At 44.7% G+C, this 21,054-nt stretch overlaps 1 protein-coding gene across 1 annotated transcript; it reads left to right on the top strand.

The window, feature by feature from the left end:
• Positions 1–11,508: 11,508 nt before the first annotated feature.
• Positions 11,509–18,565, top strand: Npy (neuropeptide Y). Its single transcript, XM_048440138.3, has 4 exons — positions 11,509–11,651; positions 12,450–12,637; positions 16,516–16,596; positions 18,364–18,565. Exons 2-4 carry the CDS (start codon positions 12,450–12,452, stop codon positions 18,386–18,388), a joined length of 294 nt encoding a protein of 97 aa, XP_048296095.1. The 5' UTR covers positions 11,509–11,651; the 3' UTR covers positions 18,389–18,565.
• Positions 18,566–21,054: the final 2,489 nt, after the last annotated feature.

Here is a 21,054-nt window from a genome sequence, read left to right as displayed (position 1 = left end):
ATCCATTCTTCCCAGGGCCTTCCTTTCTCCTTGCCATCTCTCTTCCTTCCTTCTTCGTTGTGCTTCTGTGGTTTTAGGACTTGGAAATTTTATTAGCTATTTCCCCTTTCCTTTTTTCCTTATAAAATAATGTGGTGTTTATGGGCACTGATGGGAAATCACACTGTCTGCATTCATACTCGGGATCTGCTTCTTAGCAACTATGAGGAACTTGAACGATAGTAGTGTAAAGAATTTATTCAGTTCCCCGTTCTCTGTCTCTCCCTTTGCCCCCCGCCCCACTTTCTGTGTGACCTGCTTATCCATTCTACTCCTGTTACCCTTATGGGGCAGATATTCAGAACACATATACAGCAGCCCCTTTGTTTGGCAGTGCTCGTGGAGCACCCAATAGTGTATATAAGTGCTGAAGATACAACTGTTAGCAGACCCGAGTCTTTGCTCTCATGCCACTGATGCCCTAGTGTGGATAAAACTGAAGAATAAAAAAAAATACGGAAGAACTATGTCTAACAAATAAATGTTTACTAAAATCAAAATGTGGTGATAGAAAATATTCTAGTTATCTACAACTGAATAAAAACACACCCAAAATTTAGTGGCTTAAAATAAAGACCATGCTCGATTTCTTAGAAAATTAGGAAACAACCTTCCCCAAGACCCAGAAATACCACTTTTGGGTATATATCCAAAGGATGCTCAATCATGCCACAAGGACATGTGCTCAACTATGTTCATAGCAGCTTTGTTTGTCACAGCCAGAACCTGGAAACAATCTAAATGCCCTTCGACTGAAGAATGGATAAGGAAAATGTGGTACATTTACACAGTGGAGTACTACACAGCAGAAAAAAATAACGACATCTTGAATTTTGCAGGAAAATGGATGGAGCTAGAAAACATCGTTTTGAGTGAGACAACCCAGACACAGAAAGACAAATATCATATGTACTCACTCATAAGTGGCTTTTAAACATAAAGCAAAGAAAACCAGCCTACAAATCACAATCCCAGAGAACCTAGACAATAATGAGGACCCTAAGAGAGACATACATATATCTAATATACAAGGGAAGTAGAAAAAGACAATATCTCCTGAGTAAATTGGGAGCACAGGGACCTTGGGGGAGGGTTGAAGGGGAGGGGAGAGGCAGGGAGGGAAGAAGAGAGCTCAATAAAGATCAACAAAATTAAAAAAAAAATAAAGACCATGGTGTTGTCCCACAATTTTATTGTATGGGTGTTTGGTCAGCATATATGTCTGGTGCATCTCATACATGTCTGCTTAAAGAGGTCTCGGATCTCCCAGAGCTGGAGTTACAGATGATTCTGAGTCACCATGTGGGTATTGGGAATTGAACCCTGGTCCTCTGGAAGAACAAGTGCACTTAACATCTGAGCCTCCTCTTCAGCCCCTTATCTCATAACTTGGTAGTTGAAGAATTCGATGGAAGCTTAGCTAGATGATTCTTTGGCTCCACATGGTACAAGGTGAGTGGTATCAAAAAGATGGCAGGTGAGGAGGACCTTTGGAGCCAGGGAGAGTAGCGGACGGCTGAGATTGCCACCTGGCATCTGGACCAAGGCAGCATTGGGCAGTGAGTGAATCTTTTCCCGTGAGTACTCTGGGTCCTCCGTCCCCTTCTTCAGGTCTTTGCTGAAAGATACCATCCTCGCAGATACCTGCTCTGACCTAGGCTCCCCAGTAACTCACAATCAGTCATGTAATCCCAGGTTTTGCATTTTGATTTCTTGAACTTTCCACTTTAAGCTCTCTTTCTCTGTTCCATATCAACTGGGGAGTAAGCTGAACTTCATGAGAAGTTGTCCTTACCGTCACATCCCTTGCTCTGTACTCAGAGCCCCAGATGCTTCCTGGCTCAAAGGAGGTCCTTAAGTGGTATCTGCAGAAATGAAAGCATGAGTAACTGTTAGTAAATCCGCTGCTATATCTTCTTGATGCCTCGGGCTAGTCAGCCTTGCACTGCTGTGGCAAACACCTGAGAGAAATCATGGTAGAGAGTTGAGATGGGAGGAAAAGCTTAGCCAGTGCATCACTGTGACAAGGCAGACGCTCACAGGATGGAGCCAAGCAGCCATTGAGGTGGACAGGAAATAGAGGAACAGAAAGTGTACAGAACTAAGACATCCATCAGAGGCATAGTCCCAGTGATCCAGCCCTCCAACAAGGCTCCCGGTCCTCAATCTACCACCTCCCAGTAGTCTGCTCAAATTTTGGATCAATCTATAGATTAAACCATTGTTTAGATCAGAGCCCTTATGACCTAACTGTCTTAAAGCACCTTCAGACACACCCAGAAGAATGCATTGCTGGCTTTCTGGGTTCTTCTCGGAAAGGTTGCTAATCATCTCGTTTCATCATCCACACCTTGTCTATGGCACCACACCAACTGAGTCTGCATCTGAATGGCCAACCATGGCTCAGGGAATCTGATCTCCATTCTCTCCAACACTTCCTCATGCACATGTCTGCTTCATTTTTCTGAAATATTGCTCAGTGGTTTAATACCCACCTCCTCCTTCTTCTTTGGTGACTGTGAAGGTAGAACTCCGGGCTGACAACCTTAAGCTTGCCTTCTGCCACTGGGCTGCACCCCAGCCCCAAACTTGATGTCTTTCTAACAATATAGGAAGATGTCTCCTTTTCCAGCTTAATTCCCATCACTTCCTCCAATGAACCCTCATCCCAGCCAGGTTGCTTTTGGTGCTTGAAATGGGCACTTTTCTCTTCCTGTGATGTGAATGGCATGGTTTGGCCCACCTAGCCAAATCTGGAGCTTAAATATCACACCCCTGGTGACTGTCTCAGAAACACACACTCTCTCTTTCTGTCTCTCCCTTTCCTCCCCTTTTCTTTTACTTCCTTCCCCTCCCCCTCTATTTCTTACTTCCCCTCTGGCTCTCCCTCCTTACATCCATTTTCCTTATAACATGTTTGGACATTGGGCATGCTTGCCATGTTTACACTGACAGTTGTTTTTGCTGTCTTGGTGGGTGTGCTCAGTTCTGCCTGCAAATCACAGTCAGTGGGTCTTAGCAGCCACTCCAACTTCAGGCTCCTGCTTTGAGTTCCTGCCACTCCCTTGTTATGTGAATTTGGATAACTCCTATAGTCGCTCTGGGTTTCTGTGACCTTTTCAGTAAAATGAGGATAATAGCATCTACCCAGTGCTATTGTTAGAAGCAGATAAGTTCAAGTGCAATGCTTTATGAACAGTGGGCCCCAATTAGTTGTTATTAATCCTATGTGTACTGCCCACAGTGCCATTCACAGGTGACTGAAATGTTTGCAAGACAAAGAGATGTCTGCAGCAAACATTGCACCCAGAGCTAGCCACATTTCACCAGAGCTAGCCACATTGCATGTTCCATGGTCAATACTGCTTTAAGACGATGTTTATTCCTAGGGATCTAACCATCTTTCACTTGACAAAGAAACAGTCTGGGAAGCCCTAAGCTCCTGCTAAGTGCCCCCTCCTGTGCGCTGTGTTTCCCACAATAGGGATGTCTTACATGTCATTAGCACCCAGACTGAGTGATCACAACTGTAATCAGATCTCTAGAAGGTAGAAGAATCAACTGTCTTGTCAGACTGAGTCTGTCCCACATTTAATCATATCCAAGCTCGGAAGATCTGTTCCTCACAGCCTTAGGGTCTGATCAGGTTGTCCCACAGCACTGAGTAAGCTGCCTTATAGAAGGAACTCTTTGTGGTAATGCCAGAGGGGTGTAATCTGTGTAGTGAGGAGTGGGGCGGGGCGAGGAAATGAGAAGTTCCTAGGAGCAGTTCAGCTCCAGGAGAAGAACTTGTCTCACAACATACAGAAAATAAAATTTTCCCCAAATTCGCTAAGAATTTTTTTAGTGCAAATAGACCTTGAATCTCATAAAATACTTCAAGATCTTTACTGACATGATTATGTGGTTTTCTTTTAAATTTTGTTCTGTTGACATGTCTAATTACATTGATAAGTTTACAAACTCTAAGCCAGTCATAGTCTTGAAATAAATGTCACTGGACGGAAATGACCATTTTATATTCCAAATGACCATTTGATACATCGTTGGACTTATATCACTGTTTTTACAAATACCATTCTATACATTTCATGAATGATGTCAGCATCTGGATTTCTGTCTTGTGATTTCCTTGTTGGATTTTGATCTCAATTTTTTTTTTCTGGCACCATAAAATATGTCAGGAATTCTTCTATCCACTTTTTTCTTTCTTGAAGACTATTAGGAAGGATCCACTGGTGAAGTCATATGAACACAGGAAACTTTGATGGAAAACGTTTTAAATTATTGGCTCAATTACTTCACTGGATATGGAACTATCCGTGTTTTCTATTTCTTTGTGTTAATTTTGATTTTTTAAAGCTGTTTCTCTACATTGCCAGGTTTATTGTCATGCATTTAGGGGAACCTTTAGGATCATTCACATGTGAGCATCTCCACACATTTCACACTCACACATTTCCTCTCACGCACATAACTTTAAATTTTTCTCTTCGCTGTATTTCATAGTTCCCATGTAAGTTATGACACAAGGACAGACAGTATGGTTTTCGTCGTAAGCATCCAAGTGTTGATTCTGCAGTTTCGAGTTCTGAGCATATTGGCTTCTTCATACATGCAGACTCAAGTACACAAAACCCATATCTGTACCCTAGAGAATGACGGTGCTGGTGGCCTACAGCTACCATGCCATTCTTGATGTATAGAAAAGAAACAAAGTTTAAAATTATTTTTTAAAGTGTGTCTGTGTGTCCACGCATGGGGTGGGGTGTGCATGTGAAAGACATTTTGACAACATTGTGGTCTGTCCTGTCACTATTAAAATTAAGTTAAAATGAAGTTCCAGGCCTTGAACTTAGACAGCCAGGCTTACAACAGCCCCCTCGCCACCAACCCTCCCCCTTCCCTGACTACTTTCACAGCAATGGTTGATTTCTGTTTGGATCATCCCTCTCAGCAAGCTTCGTCTAACTTCATCTCCAGACCCAGGGAAAATTCTTATTTGCTACAGTAATTCAAAGGATGGCTCAGTTCAAATTATACAAACTAGCATGCTGGAAGCATCTGCATAGAGTTCCTCCGTTCACTCAAAGAGACATGAACAAAAATAAAAGATATTGGTGGATCTGAGGAAGCATCAAACTCCTGGGGCAGCTACCTAACAACTCTGCAGGGAGAACTCTTATAACTTAGGACTAGAGGACAGAGCCCTGGCCAGTGCCTGGAGTTGGATGCCATCAACAGTCACTAACTGCTGAGCTCACTCTGGTAGCCAGGTCTGTCTTCCAGCTTCTTATTTTGTGAACTTGTAACTCTTCTTTAGGATCTTAGCTAGCGGGATCCCACCATTCCCATCAAGCGTACCTGATGCTTGCTCACTCTCACCGAGAAGTAAGACCCAACAGTAGCCAGCCTTCTCAGGTTGGAGGCTCTAAGGCCTGAAGGGTGGACTCCCTGGAAAAGAGAGAAAAGCAGCATGGTCTAGCCTGGGCTGCCTGAGCTTCACACTCCTGAGGGAGCTGTGGAGCATGACTGCTTCCTCTTAGGCCCTGGGGACTCTGGGATCTTCTGCAGGGCTATCTATTTCATAACACATGCTCTCTGTCTTCCTTCGGGCCAGAAAGATCAGCCTCTGCCTGACCTTTCCCAGCTAACTTAGGCTGAACCCTCTTATAATGCATATGAATATATGGGGGAATGAGCATCTAGGCATTTGAACTGAGTTTCAAGAAATATAACCCGACGGAAGTCACATACAAACTAATCACAGGCAAGACTTGGAAACCAAGAGTCACCTACCCACCCCTGGTGTCCAACCCCTGCGAGGCTGAAGCTCCTGCAGCAGGTCTGCAGAGTCATAAATTCCCAAATTCTACAACAGTACCTAGAAGAGAAATAGCATATCCTCTCCACAGACACTGGATTTTCTCCATCCAGCCTCGTGAGAGGGGAGTACAAAACTCTTCAATGTCTCCAAGAGCGTCACTTGAGGCAGGTGACGGTGACCCTGTGTGGCATGTCAGCCACCCACACAGGCAAACTGAAGCTTCCTATTGCGGAAAGCCCACCTCCCATGTGGGAGAATTAACTACTTGTCATCTTTTACTCAACAAAGCAAACGTTCTGCTGCTGCGTGACCAAGAGCATGGGACACAAGCTAGAATAAAATGGAACTGCCCAGGAGAACAGAGAGCCTGTCTGAGGTTCCGCATTCTGTTCTATTTCAGAGGCATCCTTTTGTGCCTGTGCAGGCAAAGAGGAGGAGAGAATTGCAGCTATTCCCAGAATACTTCCAGATTTTAAAAAAAATATATATATTTTTTCCTGTAATTATCTGGATGTTTCAGATAAATTTGGGGGGTAATTTTGGTTCAAATAGTCCTCATAATTATCCCAATTCTTTTAGACATGAATTCCCAGACACTGCTAAAAATACAAAGCAAGAGACAGTGCTGTCAGCAAGCTGGCTTCATTGTACAGAGCGCTGGGAAATGACAGGCAGGATCAGGAAGTTTCCCTGCTCCCCAGCTTAGTAAGGTGCGCAAAGGAAATCAGAATGGCCCGAAGAAAAAAAGAAAGGAAGAAACTAGAAGTTTCTAGACCAAGGGACATACCCCATGGGTACAACAGGCCTAAATTAATTCTTACATTTGAAAAGGAATGAGCCCAGATAGCATGAGAGGGAGAGAAAAACTGACAGCTGCACGAACATGCTTTTTTAAAAAATAATAATAATAGTAATCTGAAAGTAACAAAAAGAGAAAAAAGTTCTCTAGAGTAAGAAGTTTAAGTTGCTTGCAAGTAAGAATTCCTTTGGCTATACATATCTGAAATCCAGTTGACAGAGGCTTAAAATGTACATATTTGCTTATCATTTACTGGCCTCCTGTAGTCTTTTAAACTCTTTCGAGGCAAACAGTTCAAAGAAAATATTTATATTTGAGTGCAGTGGTTTAAATAAGCATGGTCCCATAGACTCATATGTTCAATACTTGGTCCTTCATTGGTGGGACTATTTGGGAAGGATTGGGAGGTGTGGCCTTGTTAGAGAAACTGTGTATAATTTTGCTAAGATAAAATGATCCCCCAGATTATTTAAAAAATCATTTGAGACTATTAAATTATCTTACTGAATCTTTATCAAATTTTACTTAATTTTGAAAAAATAGAAGCATATCATCTTTTAGCTCATACTGTAATCTTCCCCCCTCAGCCTGTGTATTTCCAGGATTACAGGAATGGATAATCATGCCAGATTATTTAAAACCCATATTAGACAATGACTTATCAATCAATGTCCTTGCAAAATTAGTCATAGAACAAGCAGATAACAAGCCTCTGGGGTCTAAGAGAAGCTGAGTTGGCTTTGAAGTTGTATTATCGTCTCTGTTTCCTGGCCTGTAGAGGTGAGGGAGTATATAATACTGCTGTATTAGACTTGATGAGAATGTAAATTAAAAGACCAGTGTTTGTTTCTTGGGGGTGGGAGAAGAAAGCAGAGCTATAGGTCTCTCCCACCACCTGAAGTTTATTGCCCATCAGTCAGACTGCTTACCCATCTCTGTGTGTGACTTCTGGTTCTTCCATGGGTTCCTTTGAGAACTTGTTTTTTGGGCTTATGAAATCCTAAAAAATTTTGGCTATTAGGTAGGTAGGTAGGTAGGTAGGTAGGTAGATGGATGGATGGATGGATGGATGGATGGATGGACGGACAAACAAACGGACAGACAGACAACAGAAGGACAGACAGTGACACACTGATCCCAGTTTTATTTAGTTGAATACCTACTAAAAGAAGGGCATTTCTCTGTATTCTGGAGCTTACAATTACAAAATATTAAAGACATGAAATGATTTAGGGATAGCACACATGTATATACTTAAATAGACAGCTACAGCTGTGAGACAATCTTTAAAAGAATGCTTTAGGGCACTGTGGACCACACAGGAAGGTAGGACAGACTTTCAATAGCTTGAACACGAGTAGTGTTACCCTGTGACCAGGGTAAAGAAGCAGAGCCTATAGTAGAAAGGTCATGCTTGGAGGCTTCTGGAAACAATGACGACCTTAAACAAAAATAAATAAAATGACTCTGAGAATATAGACATCAACTACTAACAGGTAGTGATCTCCTGGTAATAGAAATCAAAGGAGAGGAGACAGGCAAGGGCATCAGCATCATTCAGGTTGCCATCCAGAGAGGAGGTCCCCAGGCAGTCTTGAGAAGAGCTGGGGCTGGATATGGGTGAGCCAGGCAGTGAGAATTCAGAAAGGTGAGAATGTGGGAATCTGCAGTGCCTCCCTCCAGAACTAAGTTGAATGTTGATTAAATCCTACTTTCAAAGAAACCACACAAGATCAAACAATGAACCACACAAAGGCATGGGATAAGGAGGGCCTGAAGCTCACAAGGGACTGGGCATAGCAGAGTAGCCCAACTCAGTTATCAGGTATCAGTTAAAGCAAGAGAGATCATATTCTGAAAGTGGGAAAAATTAACTCTAAACTGAAGCCAGCTTGAAGTCACCTAACACAACTGAAGTATAAGATTCAACCTGGCAAAACTATGGCAAAGTTTTTACTCTTCCAGAACAAAGCTCCAGACACACACACACACACACACACACACACACACACACACACACATACCTGACAAAAAACAAGGTAACACCCACAGTATCTGGCATCCTAATGATTGTGAGGCATACAGAGAAGCGGGAAACTGGGGGTCATCATATATGGGGAAGTCAACCCAAATACAGTAATTTCATGGAAGATAGAAGTTATTAGCTATGCATATTCAGCTGGGCCTGACACGACTTGTCTGCAATCCTAGGATTTAAAAGACTGAAGCCCTTGTTTGGGAGTTCAAGTACAGCTTAGACTATATAGTGAGAACCTATTTCACAATACCAAAATAGTAGTAATAATAACAGCAACATGTTAAAAGCCTAGAATAAAGATTGGACTTGTTGGGTATTAAAGAGATCCACACTGAAATTCTATAGATGAAAGTTAACATTGGCTAAGGTGTAAAATTACTGGATAACACTGACAAGGATCACATATTGGAACAGAAGAGATGAAGTAATTAAAGGTATAACAATAGGAACTGGTTGAGAGAGAAAGAGAGGGAGAGAGAGGGGGGGAGAGAGAGAGAGAGAGGGAGAGAGAGAGGGGGAGAGGAATAGAGAGCAAAAAGAAAAAAAAGCCTGGTAGTGAACTGTGAGACAGAGCTCGCATCACTTGGTCATTTAGCATTTGTTTTCCTAGGAGAAATGATTGCTTACATCAACACAGTGACTTCCCAATCAGTTCCCTTGCAGACTTAGTCATAGCACAAGCTGGAAGCAACTTAGGGTCTAGGAGAAGCAGAGTTGGTTTTTGAGAATTGAGGTATATCATACTGATATTCGGGTGTGTCTCAGCCTAAGAGTGCTGGATAAAACACAGAAAAAGCAGAGAGGAGAAGCTCTGTTGGAACTGGGCTTATGTGCAGGTCTAGAAATGCAAGCAATTCTGTGTGCAGGAAAACAGATCTATGGAGGCGGCAGCAGGGAGGAGGAGGGGGAGGACCGACTGTCAGAGAGCATTCAAGAAGGTTCAGGGGTCATGTACCTATATTCTTTATGTCTTCATGGATTCATTTGTGTATCCACGGGAATATTTCCAACCTTCAAAGCTTTTTAGTATATTTTAATGATATTTCAGAAAAGCTATTAAAATAAATAATTGTGTACATAAATAAGTCAAGGAACTTGACTTTGGAACTAAGGAGAGAGCCAGCAGCCAGGAGACTTTATTTGGAATGGAAGTTGGGTTTGTTTGTTGCCCTGGGGGAGGGGCTGTTTCTAAGAGCTGAGGGTAGTTACAGGAAACTGCAGAAGGGAGGGGTTAATTGATGGAATGACGTGAGGGATTGACAGCACCTTAAGAGCTCAAGGCCAAATGATGCAGCTCAGAGGAGAAGAGAACCGGGCAGAAAGAGGTATACTTACTGGACACACCCTGCCTGGACTTTATTTTGCAAACGCTAAAGGGGAAAGTTCTTGTTCCCAAACACCATCGTTATAAAGTAAGTTAATCAGTTTCCCAGAGTTCCCTGCTCAAAAGAGGTGCCCCCTTAGGGTACTTTCTCCCAGATCCAGTGACTCCAGCTAAATCTAGGTTTTAAGCGATGTGAATCTCTGATTCATTGGAAAAATAAGATTACTTTATTGAGCAGCGTCGTGTGCCTTCCTCCTTATCAGAAGGGCCGAGGTAGATGTTTTGCTCTTTTATCAAAAGTCCTCACGTGGACACATGAGCAGTCCTGACAGTCCGGTGTTTATGGCCCTGGTGCAGGTTTCCGAAATATGGAAAGTGCAGCCGTCTAGCAGCGAGGGATGTTAGTGTTCAAAATATCATTTGATCATACAGTCTCTCTCTCTCTCTCTCTCTCTCTCTCTCTCTCTCTCTCTCTCTCTCTCTCTCTCTCTCTCTCTCTCCCACCCCTGTGTGTAATTGATAGTTAATTTAGCATGTTTAAACAACACACGAAGTGACACTTGAACTAAATCATCTATTTTAGCTTTAAAATAACTCATAAACTCCACATTGGCAACGTTCCATTTTACTTAGATGCAAACTTCCAGGGGGCACTAACTCATGCGCACCATGTAGAATGCCCATCCTGTAAGAATAATTTCAATATCGTTCATATGTAATCAACAGGTTTAACGCGATGAACACGTTGATGTTGGTCTTTTAATCTGGTTCATTTCAATCCGAAAGCACGTACTCATTCAGGCGTTAACAGAGCGTACCGGACTTCACAAAGACTTGCCAACAGGGGCGCGGTGTGGGGGACTGAGTTGGGGATGCTCCTGGAACCGCCACTTTCCGTGGTAGCTGTGGAACGGCCGCAGCCCCGGAGACCGCGGGCTTTCAGTGGCGGCCTCGGGGGAGTTTCTGGCGGCAACCCAGCCTGGCACTCAGCGTTGGGGGCGAGTGCTGGGGGGGAGACAAAGTCAGTAAGTCCAAGGAAGTCCCTGGAGACCCTGAAGCACGGTACTCCGGGCTCGGCTGCCACTTGCTGTGGGAGCGGGAAAAACCTCAAACCTGGTTCAGCTGCCTCCCTCTCAGAGCGCACAGTTGTCGCGCGAACCCCAGAGATGCTCCCCAAGTACAGGATGCTGGATGTTGGTCCCTACAGATCCACTCACAGAGGGCTGGCAATTCCAGCGACAGGCGACCGAGAACGGTCCCCGCTGTGCCTGTCTCTGGCGGGACTCGACGGGGAGAAGAAGAACGGGCTCCAAGGGATCCTCGCCCTTGGCTGCTCCCTTTTCCCCGCGGAGCGGGCCGCTGTGAGTTGGAGTGTGGGTGGCTACAGACGCCAGTCACTTGAGCGGCTGTGGCTCCAGCCTCCTCCCCCGCTGGTGGGGGCGGGAAGTGGCGGTGGGAGTCACCCGGGCGTGACTGCCCCCGAGGCCCCTCCCGCCGCGGCAAGGGCGCTCCATAAAAGCCTGCTGGCGACCCGCTCTCCGCATCCCACCGGTGACTCTCATCCCTCACGGAGGCGCCCACAGCAGAGCACCCGCTGCGCAGAGACGCCAGCCCGCCCGCCACGGTGAGTGCCAGGACCCACTGGGACAGGAGCGCCGGCTCTCAGACGCCCCTGAACTTGCCCAGCAGCCGGTCCTCTGAGCCGGCTCTGCCAGCTTCACACCCAACCCTTCTTGGCGGCTAAATTCCACTTGCCAACTCTGATCCAACTGTCCACCTGCCCTTTCCCGGGCCTCTTCTGGCTGGGCGTCCCACCTCCGTCCCTGTTATCTTTTGAGGGTATGGAAAAGAACATGGGGGTTCCTATCTCAGGGCAGGAGCGTTTCTTTTGGGGGTGCAACCAGGGATCCAAATTGCGTGAGCCCAGAAGGAGGTTTCTCGAGTACTGTCCCATGGTGTCAGGAACCCTGCTCCCTGTCACCTCCAGGATTCTAACTGACCCTGTGAGCCCCCTTTCCGGGTCCTGTTGCCACACCCTGGGGAATGTGACTGTCACAGCAGCGCCTGTAGCCAAACAGATCAAAAGTGACCTACAAGAAAGTTTTGTCCTCCAAGGATGATTTAGGGGCTAGAGGAGAAAAGTGGCCATTCTTTAAGCTAGAGGGCAGCTCTGTCCTAGAGGACCCCCTTCCTCTACCTCTCACCGGGTGACTTAGAGGGACATTTCATGGATAATGGGGGCAGAGCAGAGGGGCCGGGTCAGGGCGGGTGGTCCACTAAAGCTCTGGAAGAGGCACGTGCCAAATCCGGGCTTCTTTCTGGGGTCCGGGATGGAAACAGATGAGGGTCTGGAGTGGTAACGGGAATTGGGACGCGGCGAGCATCCTCGGCATCCCCAAGTCTGAGCCTCTTGTATCCACAGATGCTAGGTAGCAAGCGAATGGGGCTGTGTGGACTGACCCTCGCTCTGTCCCTGCTCGTGTGTTTGGGCGTGCTGGCTGAGGGATACCCCTCCAAGCCCGACAATCCGGGCGAGGATGCACCAGCTGAGGACATGGCCAGATACTACTCGGCTCTACGACACTACATCAATCTGATCACCAGGCAGAGGTGGGTGCGTCCGCCGACTGGTGCCTGGAGCTCCAGGCCAGAACAACTGCAGCTTCTGGGAGTCTTGGACAGCAGGGATGATTTCTTTTTTCCCTTGTTTCGTCCCAGGGTTGAGCAGGATCAGTCATAAATTCAGCTCTAGATAAATGTGTGAGCAGGGAACACACTACACAAACTGGATACTTTCTCCCTGTCACTACAGTTGGTCTCCAAGTCCCGAGCCCAAAATTCAGTGCCTCTGGGCTGTGTTCTGTCTCCCACCCACCTCTCCTGGCAGTGACAGGAGCAGGGAAGCAACTGGGTTATGGTGTAGGGGGAAGAGGGAATCCGACCTAGATTAAATAACCATCACCAAAAACACTAAGGACACAGTCCAGTTGTCTAAAAGGTTGCTGAGACCTTCCAACCTGCCCAGGGTAAGCTGGGTGGGCAGCATTGGTGGGGGAGAGGGGACAACAGAACCATGGGTTTCTTTCTTCTGAACCATCTCAGCCCCACACTTGAGAATTACTAGATGGTCTTAAAAAGCTGACTTTTCCACTTTATAGCAACCGAGTTCTGAAAAGAAGGTGCTTGGGTTTTGCCTTATTATTTGCCAAAGCTTTCACATTATTCTGTTTATGCCCTGACTGCCTGGGACCCGAGAGATGGCGAACTTTATTTTTAATGCCCAGAAGTCAAAGACAAGGGCCTTGCTTTTTCTCTCAGCGTTAAAGTCAAGCAAAGCAAATTAAATCCGCACTACTTTAAAAACAATACAGGACTTAGTTTGCAAAATCAGTGACTCTTCGTTCTAAACATTTAACAACACATTTTAATCACTGAGAACCTTGAAGAACTGTAGGGGCCAGGCCTTTGGAAGCATTAATGTTCTTTACTTAGCATGTTTCAATTATGCATGGTAAATTACCAGAGGAGGTTAAACTGCTCCCGATGCAGGGGATGGGTAGATAGGATCCAAAAGGGGGTTATACTTCTGAAACAGTTGTCTACTCTGAATTTCATCAGAAAGTTGTGTGACAATCTGAAAGCCTTCTGGGGAAAACAATCCCAGTGTGTGCAGAATCACTTAAGTAATACTGGCTCATAATCTTTTGAAATTGATCAATTTGGCTAGCAAAAAGGAATTGTGTTTTTGAGTCCAATAGACTTCCTAGAAAGTCAATGACTTCAATTTTTTATTTCATACAGCTCAGAAAAAATATTGAAATGATACTACGTTTTTAAAAGTAACTTTATTTAGATACAACCTATAGAACTAATCTTTTTTTTGTAAAGATTGCTGCTATACAGCTGCCACAGTGTATAGAATGATTCCATTTCATGTTTTTCCAGTCATCTCATTCAATCTTTTCCTCACAACTTTGAAGTGGACTTAACTGTCTCCACTGTGCAGATCATAAAACCAAGGGCATTTCAAGAAAGCTGTTTTAGGGTTACGGAATTGGAACCTTCTACTGAGTTTCTTTGGCTGGGGCCACACTATCACATTCAATGTAATTTCTACTATCTTTAGAAGTGAGAAAAGGGCCTTTCCTGTCATGGGAAGAGAATCAGGAGGGAACTGGTCCCTAAGGCAGTTCCTTCTGTCATCTTGGTGATGAGCCTAGAAACCACTAGAAGCTCTATTGTGTAGTTGTTGACTTCCCCCCAAAGACTCCCAGGCAGAAGTCCACGCCTTTGAAATTTACCATGTCATTCGTGACTGTTTTATCTGTAATTATTCTCTTTCTTCCTCCTGCCAGCCAGTCCTGTTTGTAGCTATCTTCCCATTGTGGTCCAGGCTGCTGATTCAATGCTTCTGCAGGCCGGATTTTCTTAGTCTAGTCTATGGATCTATCACATCTTGCTTATATGGTTCATTAGAACAGTGACTTTCAGCTGGTGGCTGGGGGCAGGCGGGGAGGATTTTATACTCCCTAGGATATGGGGCAACATTGGGAGAGATGTTTGGTTGACAAAACCAGAAGTGAGTGCTGCTAGTATCCAGTATGGAGCTGACAGGGATGCTGGTAACATCCCAGGATGCCTGGCCCAGCTCTCCACCCCTACCCTGCCCCCCAGTAAAGAATCCTCTTCTCCCAAGTGTTAGTACTGCACAGGTTGAGAAGTCCCTAGTACAGTGTTTCTTCGTCCTGGCTTTGCGTCACAATCACATGGAGAACTTTAAAATAGAATGACGTGGCCTCCGCTCTCACCAATTAAATCGAAATGGGATCTGGGCTTTCTGAGTGTCCTTAAAGGCGCCCCAGGGGAGTTTAACATGAAGCCAAGTTCGAGAATCTTTGCCTTAAAAACTCCATCTTTAGAAGCTTGCTTATTACAGGGAAATCTGATAATCCAGAATTAATTAGAGAAAAAAGAACTCCGAGCCTGGGCATCCTGTAGGTGTATGACCTGGCAGAAGCTCTCACGACACTTGTAGATTTGTGACTGGGAAAAGGGTTCCAGCCCTCTCGCTCAGTGGAGCATAAGAGTGAATGAATTCAGGTTGGCTTCCCTATCAACTGAAGGGCAGAATAGCCAACAGCAAGGCACTGTCCCTAGTCTAATCATGGAGTAAACCTTAACAGATGATGGGAGAAAGCCAGGTGGTGGGGGGACAGGCCTTTAATCCCAGAATCTGGGAGGCAGGGGCAGGTGGACCTCTGTGAGTTTGAGGCCAGCCTGGGCTACAGAGTGAGTAGCAGGACAGCTGTATCCTACTATAGGCAGGGGAGAGGGACCCACAGAAACGTTTCTGTGGGCCGGTAGGACTTCTTCATGTCTGGGGGAAGCCATGAGTCCTCCAGCAGATGGAGAAACTGTAAGACCCGGAGCATGTTGGGGGCTGTAAGGAGGGACCAGTGATGATGGAACTGTGAGGACAGAGCGGGAAGGATGGGGTTGGAAGGGCGGATGCAGTAGCCACTCGCGTCTGTGCCTCGCTTTGCCTCCCCAGCATTGCTTCACGGTAGTTCTCCACAGACACTGCTTTAACCGGGGCTCGTGGCTTGATTTTAGTTTTACACGTGCATAAATACACTCAAAGACACAGGTGGACCTCAAGCATCATTATTCTGGGGCTGTTTCTATGGTATTAACTCCTTGTTGAGATTTAAACTGTTGTAAATCATCAGAACTATAGTCAGTCAATTGATTATGAAAACATTTTAATATCGTGTTCCCGTGTTTTTTAATTCCACAAAGTTATAAAAATTATCTCTCTTACATACAAAGAACATTATGTACATTTAGCATGCTGTCCATTTATAGCTGTATTTATTTATTTAGGGATCTACCTCCCCCCTCCCACACATGCACATGTAATCACAATTAGAGAAAAAGAGTCCATGAATTTGAAATAAAGCTGGGGAAAGGGTACATGGGAGGGTTTGTTGGGAGAAAAAGAAAGAAGGTAAATGCTGTAATTATGGTATAATCTCAAAAAATAAAATATTTATGAAGCACTTCAGAAAATTAAATATATATAACCTTTAAGTTGTATTTGTTTATTGTTTGGGATGAGAGAGAGAACGTTTGTGTTGGTGTATGCCTGCAGGCACCTGCACACGGAAGTCAGAAGGTAATTTTCCAGAGCTGGATCTCTGTTTCCTCTTTGGGTTCTGGGGATTGAACTCAGGTCATCAGGTTTACATGCCAAGCACTTCTCCATGCCAAGCCTGCATATGTGTGTATATGTATATATGTGTATGCACATTGTGTTACTACAAAGTTGTTAATGTCACCTGCTTCACACTCAGAGAATACTTAGTAGCAGATGGACAATTGGAAGTAATGTCTGAGTCTGGTGATATGCTCTCTTCCTCTCTCCTCATGGACTCTATGGCTACCCTAAGCTTACTTGATAAATCTCTGATTATGCTTTCTTGTTTCAGATATGGCAAGAGATCCAGCCCTGAGACACTGATTTCAGACCTCTTAATGAGAGAAAGCACAGAAAATGTCCCCAGAACAAGGTACGACAAGACGTGGGGTGGAGACGTTGCTACTGAGATTAAGATGCCAGGGGAGGTAAACTGGGGAAAGTTGGAGTCCATCTGAACATTAGGACGGAAGAATCCAGAAAAGAGGGATTAGGGCAGAGGTAGAAGTGGAAAGCCATATTTAAAAGACCTTTTCTATAATGCACTCACCGGCAAACCTCAACTTGCAGGGCATATTGTTTTCCAATATGCTCCTTTCTAAATGTGAGTGACTTTTAGCTCGAAATCATACTCTCTAGAATATCTTGCCTCATCAGATGTAAGGGAGCATAGAGCAAGCCCACAGCTCCAAATTGAAACAACCAATCATCCATTTGGGGTGAACAATCTAGTTTTTATACAGTAGGTAACACACCCAAATGTCCTAGAGCCGGTGTCCCTCGTATGTTTGACTCTGGCTTTACCCCAAACTGGAGATAAGTCAAGTGCTCCTGGATACCTTTTGATGTATTTTGGTTCAATATAGTGATTTATTTTATTCAAAGACTCACTGTTGGGCAATATATTATCCTTATCTGTAGTCTGGAGCCTTTCTTGGAGTACGAACAGGTCTTGACACAGGTGTCTGCCTAAGTCAAAGGCCTCCCCAGTGGGCTAAGCAGGTGCCCCCTGGACAGGAAAGGGGTGCTGTTAAAGGGGCAGAATCTGCCTTCACTTTCATAACCCCTAACTTGCTCTGCTGACCTTGCCTCCTGCTAGATCTCAGCACACCATTCTTAAGCATCCCCGTAGCTGGCTAGTTCCCCTGATGCACAGAACTCCACACCGTCAGAAACCATGTTCCCCAGAAGGGGTCACTAGCATGCTTGCTCAGTGAGTGTGACTGGTGTGTCACTCTACATGGAAGTTCTCCATGGAGAGCCCACGGGTGACAGCAGGATCACCCACCCTCCCTCAATGCTCTTTCAGCTCTCTTATGAAACACCCAGCCAGATGGTTTCTCTGAGGTAAACAATCGTCTGAACTGGAATAAGTTCACTGCTTCTCTCCCTGGACGCATTACCCTAGACTTAACCAGTGAGCACAAGGAAATGGTGGGAAATTCATAAGCATTGTTTTTGATACTGATCAATAAGCATCTTTTTCGTATCTCATTGATATGCATAGGATATTTGCCACTGCAACAGTTTAGGGTAGGCTATGCATACTTAGGATTTGGAAAGAACGAGCCGGGCCTGCTTAGAACTTCACTGCCTGCTTTGTTTTGTAGACTGAAATAACACAGTTAGTGCAGGGAATAAAGTTAATGGCACCCTGACTGACAGACTCAATCATGTGCAATTAGGAAGAGACAAAAGTTGATAGCCTTGGAGTTGCCTGTGAATGCTGTTTTATTAAAAGGGGCCCTTTAGAGTCTAATAAATAGCATCGCTCTCCGTAGAAAACAACAGAAGCATATTCAGAGTTGAACAACACTAACTTTCTTGTTATAGTTTCATGTGATTCCTATAGTTTTGATCTTCAGAAATACGCTGGAGTCCCTCAGCTCCTTTGATATGTACAGAGCCTTCTGTGGACTCTCTTAGAGACTCCAGTTCCCATGGGGCAAAAGCCGATGAACTGGGGCTTCATTATGCTGCTGTTTCCCTGTGGCTTCTTATTTGCAGCGCCAACAGGAGGCTTCGCAATAGCTTCTGATCGTTGTGCAGTTCAGGACTGCTGTCCTGTCTCACTCTTGTAGGACGCCCCTCCCAGAGCAGGGCAGTTGCTCTTCCATGCTTTGCTTCTTTTGTTTTCCAGGCTTGAAGATCCTTCCATGTGGTGATGGGAAGTGAAGCTCCCTCTCCCGATTCTTCCTGTTCTCCACACACATCTCATCTCATCCTGTGACACCAGTCTGCCTGTCCCACCAATGCATGCAGCCACCGGGCTGGATTCAGCACCACTTCCCTTCTTGTCGTTGTATATATGTGTGTTTAAATAAAGTATCATGCATCCAAAAGTGTATTCTTTTCAGTGAATTATCTCTTCTCACAGTAGAAAGGCATTAAATGGTAATCAGTCTCAAGGAACAAACTCAGAGTTTGTCCCACCAACATTAGAGCAATGGCCATGAAGAGTGAACGGCTATGTTGTCCTTGGAAGCATTTGTCTCAGAGCTTTGGGGAAATGTCTCATATCCTCATACCTAACATAGCAGTGATGAGTGACTGACTGAACACCTGATGTGACCAATGTGAATAAGGAGTGGAGTTTTCCATCCCATGCATTTGAAATTCATGTTAATAGATAGGCATGTGTTGCTGGTGGCCACCACATCATAAACGGCTGAATCAAGGTCACTCCTGGAATATGAGGAGAAATCACACCGGCAGGATGGTGCCCTCAACACAACACGGGCATGTTAATTAGCTTAGCTAAAACATCATCCAGTCTCCTCCTTCAAGCCCTGATTTGCATGGATTTAGTTTAAAATTAATGCTATTTAATTCTTAAATACAATGTCACCATCCCCGAGACAGGTTTTCTCTGTAGCTTTGGAGCCTGCCCTGTAGCTCACTCTATAGATCAGGCTGGCCTCGAACTCACAGAAATACACCTTCCGCTGCCTCCTGAGAACTGGGATTAAAGGCATGTGCCACCACCACCTGACACCCTTAAATGTACTCTTAATCAGAGAAAGGGGCCTTTCTCATCCCACAGTGGTGTTTTTCCTACACTGTAAATCATATGTGATATCTTTAAATTACTAGCAAAAACCCAATAATAATATTTAATGACAGAGACAGATGTAAAGAAAACAAACAGATTTTTAAGTGACTTTTTGTCATTTTGCCAATATCAAAGAAGATACTTATAAAAACTAAATTGACCATGGTGTCCCTATAGAATCACTGTCCCACTGGTCTATCACTGACTGTAGTATGCGAGACATAACTGTCTATTATTTTCTATACATAAATAATTTTCACATTTTCTCCACCGGTGAAGCCAGTGATGCTATTTACAAGTCCCCTGACAAAAACTGTAATTTCCAAAACATCCCCATTATTTTCCTTTGTTCTTTTAAATACTGATGTGCAAGGACCGTGTTTTTAGTCATCTTTAAAGGTTGACGAAGTCACGATTTACCATCTTATAATGTCAGTGTTCAGCCCTATGGGAGTCCATTTGAAAACTTTGTTTACTAAAGTCAGTATTATGTAAAGAAAGTTGACTCAGAGCCATCTGGCAGCACAGATATGCTGAGAATGTGTCACTATAGTATATAAAGACTCTTGGTTACACACGGTAAATGAAATAGGAGTAATACGCATGAGTCATTGAAAGATAATCCCGGAACTTCATTTTCATGGAAAATTCCAACTTCTCATTCCACCAAATCTAATCATCCAGTAGCCCCTACTTCACTCTTACCCAGTACTTGGGCTCCCGGCTACTTCACCACATCTTATTAGGAAAAGACTGGAGCCTTTCCACCCCCTAACCTCTGTGGTCCAGGCCCAATGGCTTGTCAGACTCATGACTTTCAAAGTCAGAGGACCTCTCATTTCTCACTCATGAGATGGAGATAATAATTCCCAGGCATCAACATTCAAGGTAAGTTAGAAGTAAGTAATAGAAATGGGCTAGGTAGAAATGGTGTTTTGATGAGTTGGGGTGCCAATCCCTAGTAAACAATTGATTTTATGATATATAATGATGATAAACTCTAATAGTTGAAAAACTACATTTCAAAAGATCCCTGCCGTAATATTTCTCAAACATTTTCAGGCTGTTGATCACCTTCACAGTAGGCTTAAAAGTGCTGGATCATCTCTCTAACACTCCACAGATAAATCAGAGGCAGAGCTAGCTCCTCCCTCCTGGGAGGAATTGGGCACTTGGGTTTATTAGAGTAGGGAAGGACACCTACCTCAGGTTGGGGAGAGCACAGAAGGCAGGACAGACTTCTTGGGGCAGCTGACACATAAGCTGGGGCTTCCAAGACAGCAGTGACGCCACACAGAATAAAAAGAGGGCTTAGTTTTTTCTCTGGTTGTCATGATAAAAGACACCTTCAGATGCAGCTTACCAGAGCAATGGGTTATTTTAGTTTACAACTCAAAGTAAAGTCCATCATGGTGGGGAAGACAAGGCTGCAGCTGGTCACATCGAGTCCACAGTCAGGAAGAGGAGAAAGATGAACGCTTGGTGCTGTCCAGTTCCTTTTCTCTATTTGTATAGGTCAGGATCCCAACCAGAGAATGACACTGGCCACAGTGGACATAATCAAGATAATCTCCATGAGCATGGTCAGAGGTCTGCTGGTGATTCTAGTGAAAGACTCCCGAGGGCGTCTTCCTTCAGGAGAGACCCCGTGCCCAAAGATCAGTCGAAAACACGCAGCCGGATGCAAACAGCAAGAGGTTTATTGGATACGCAGGTACCTGGGGCGACAAAGTCTCTCGGAGGACTTGCGCGCCCGCAGGTTGGGGGTGAGGGGTTCTT

This window comes from Myodes glareolus, chromosome 6, assembly GCF_982192425.1.
Source record: "Myodes glareolus chromosome 6, mMyoGla1.1, whole genome shotgun sequence".
In the NCBI taxonomy this organism is placed as follows: Eukaryota; Metazoa; Chordata; class Mammalia; order Rodentia; family Cricetidae; genus Myodes; species Myodes glareolus.
Note: the sequence above shows the minus strand (reverse complement) of the source record. Positions and strands in the feature narration are given on the sequence as shown.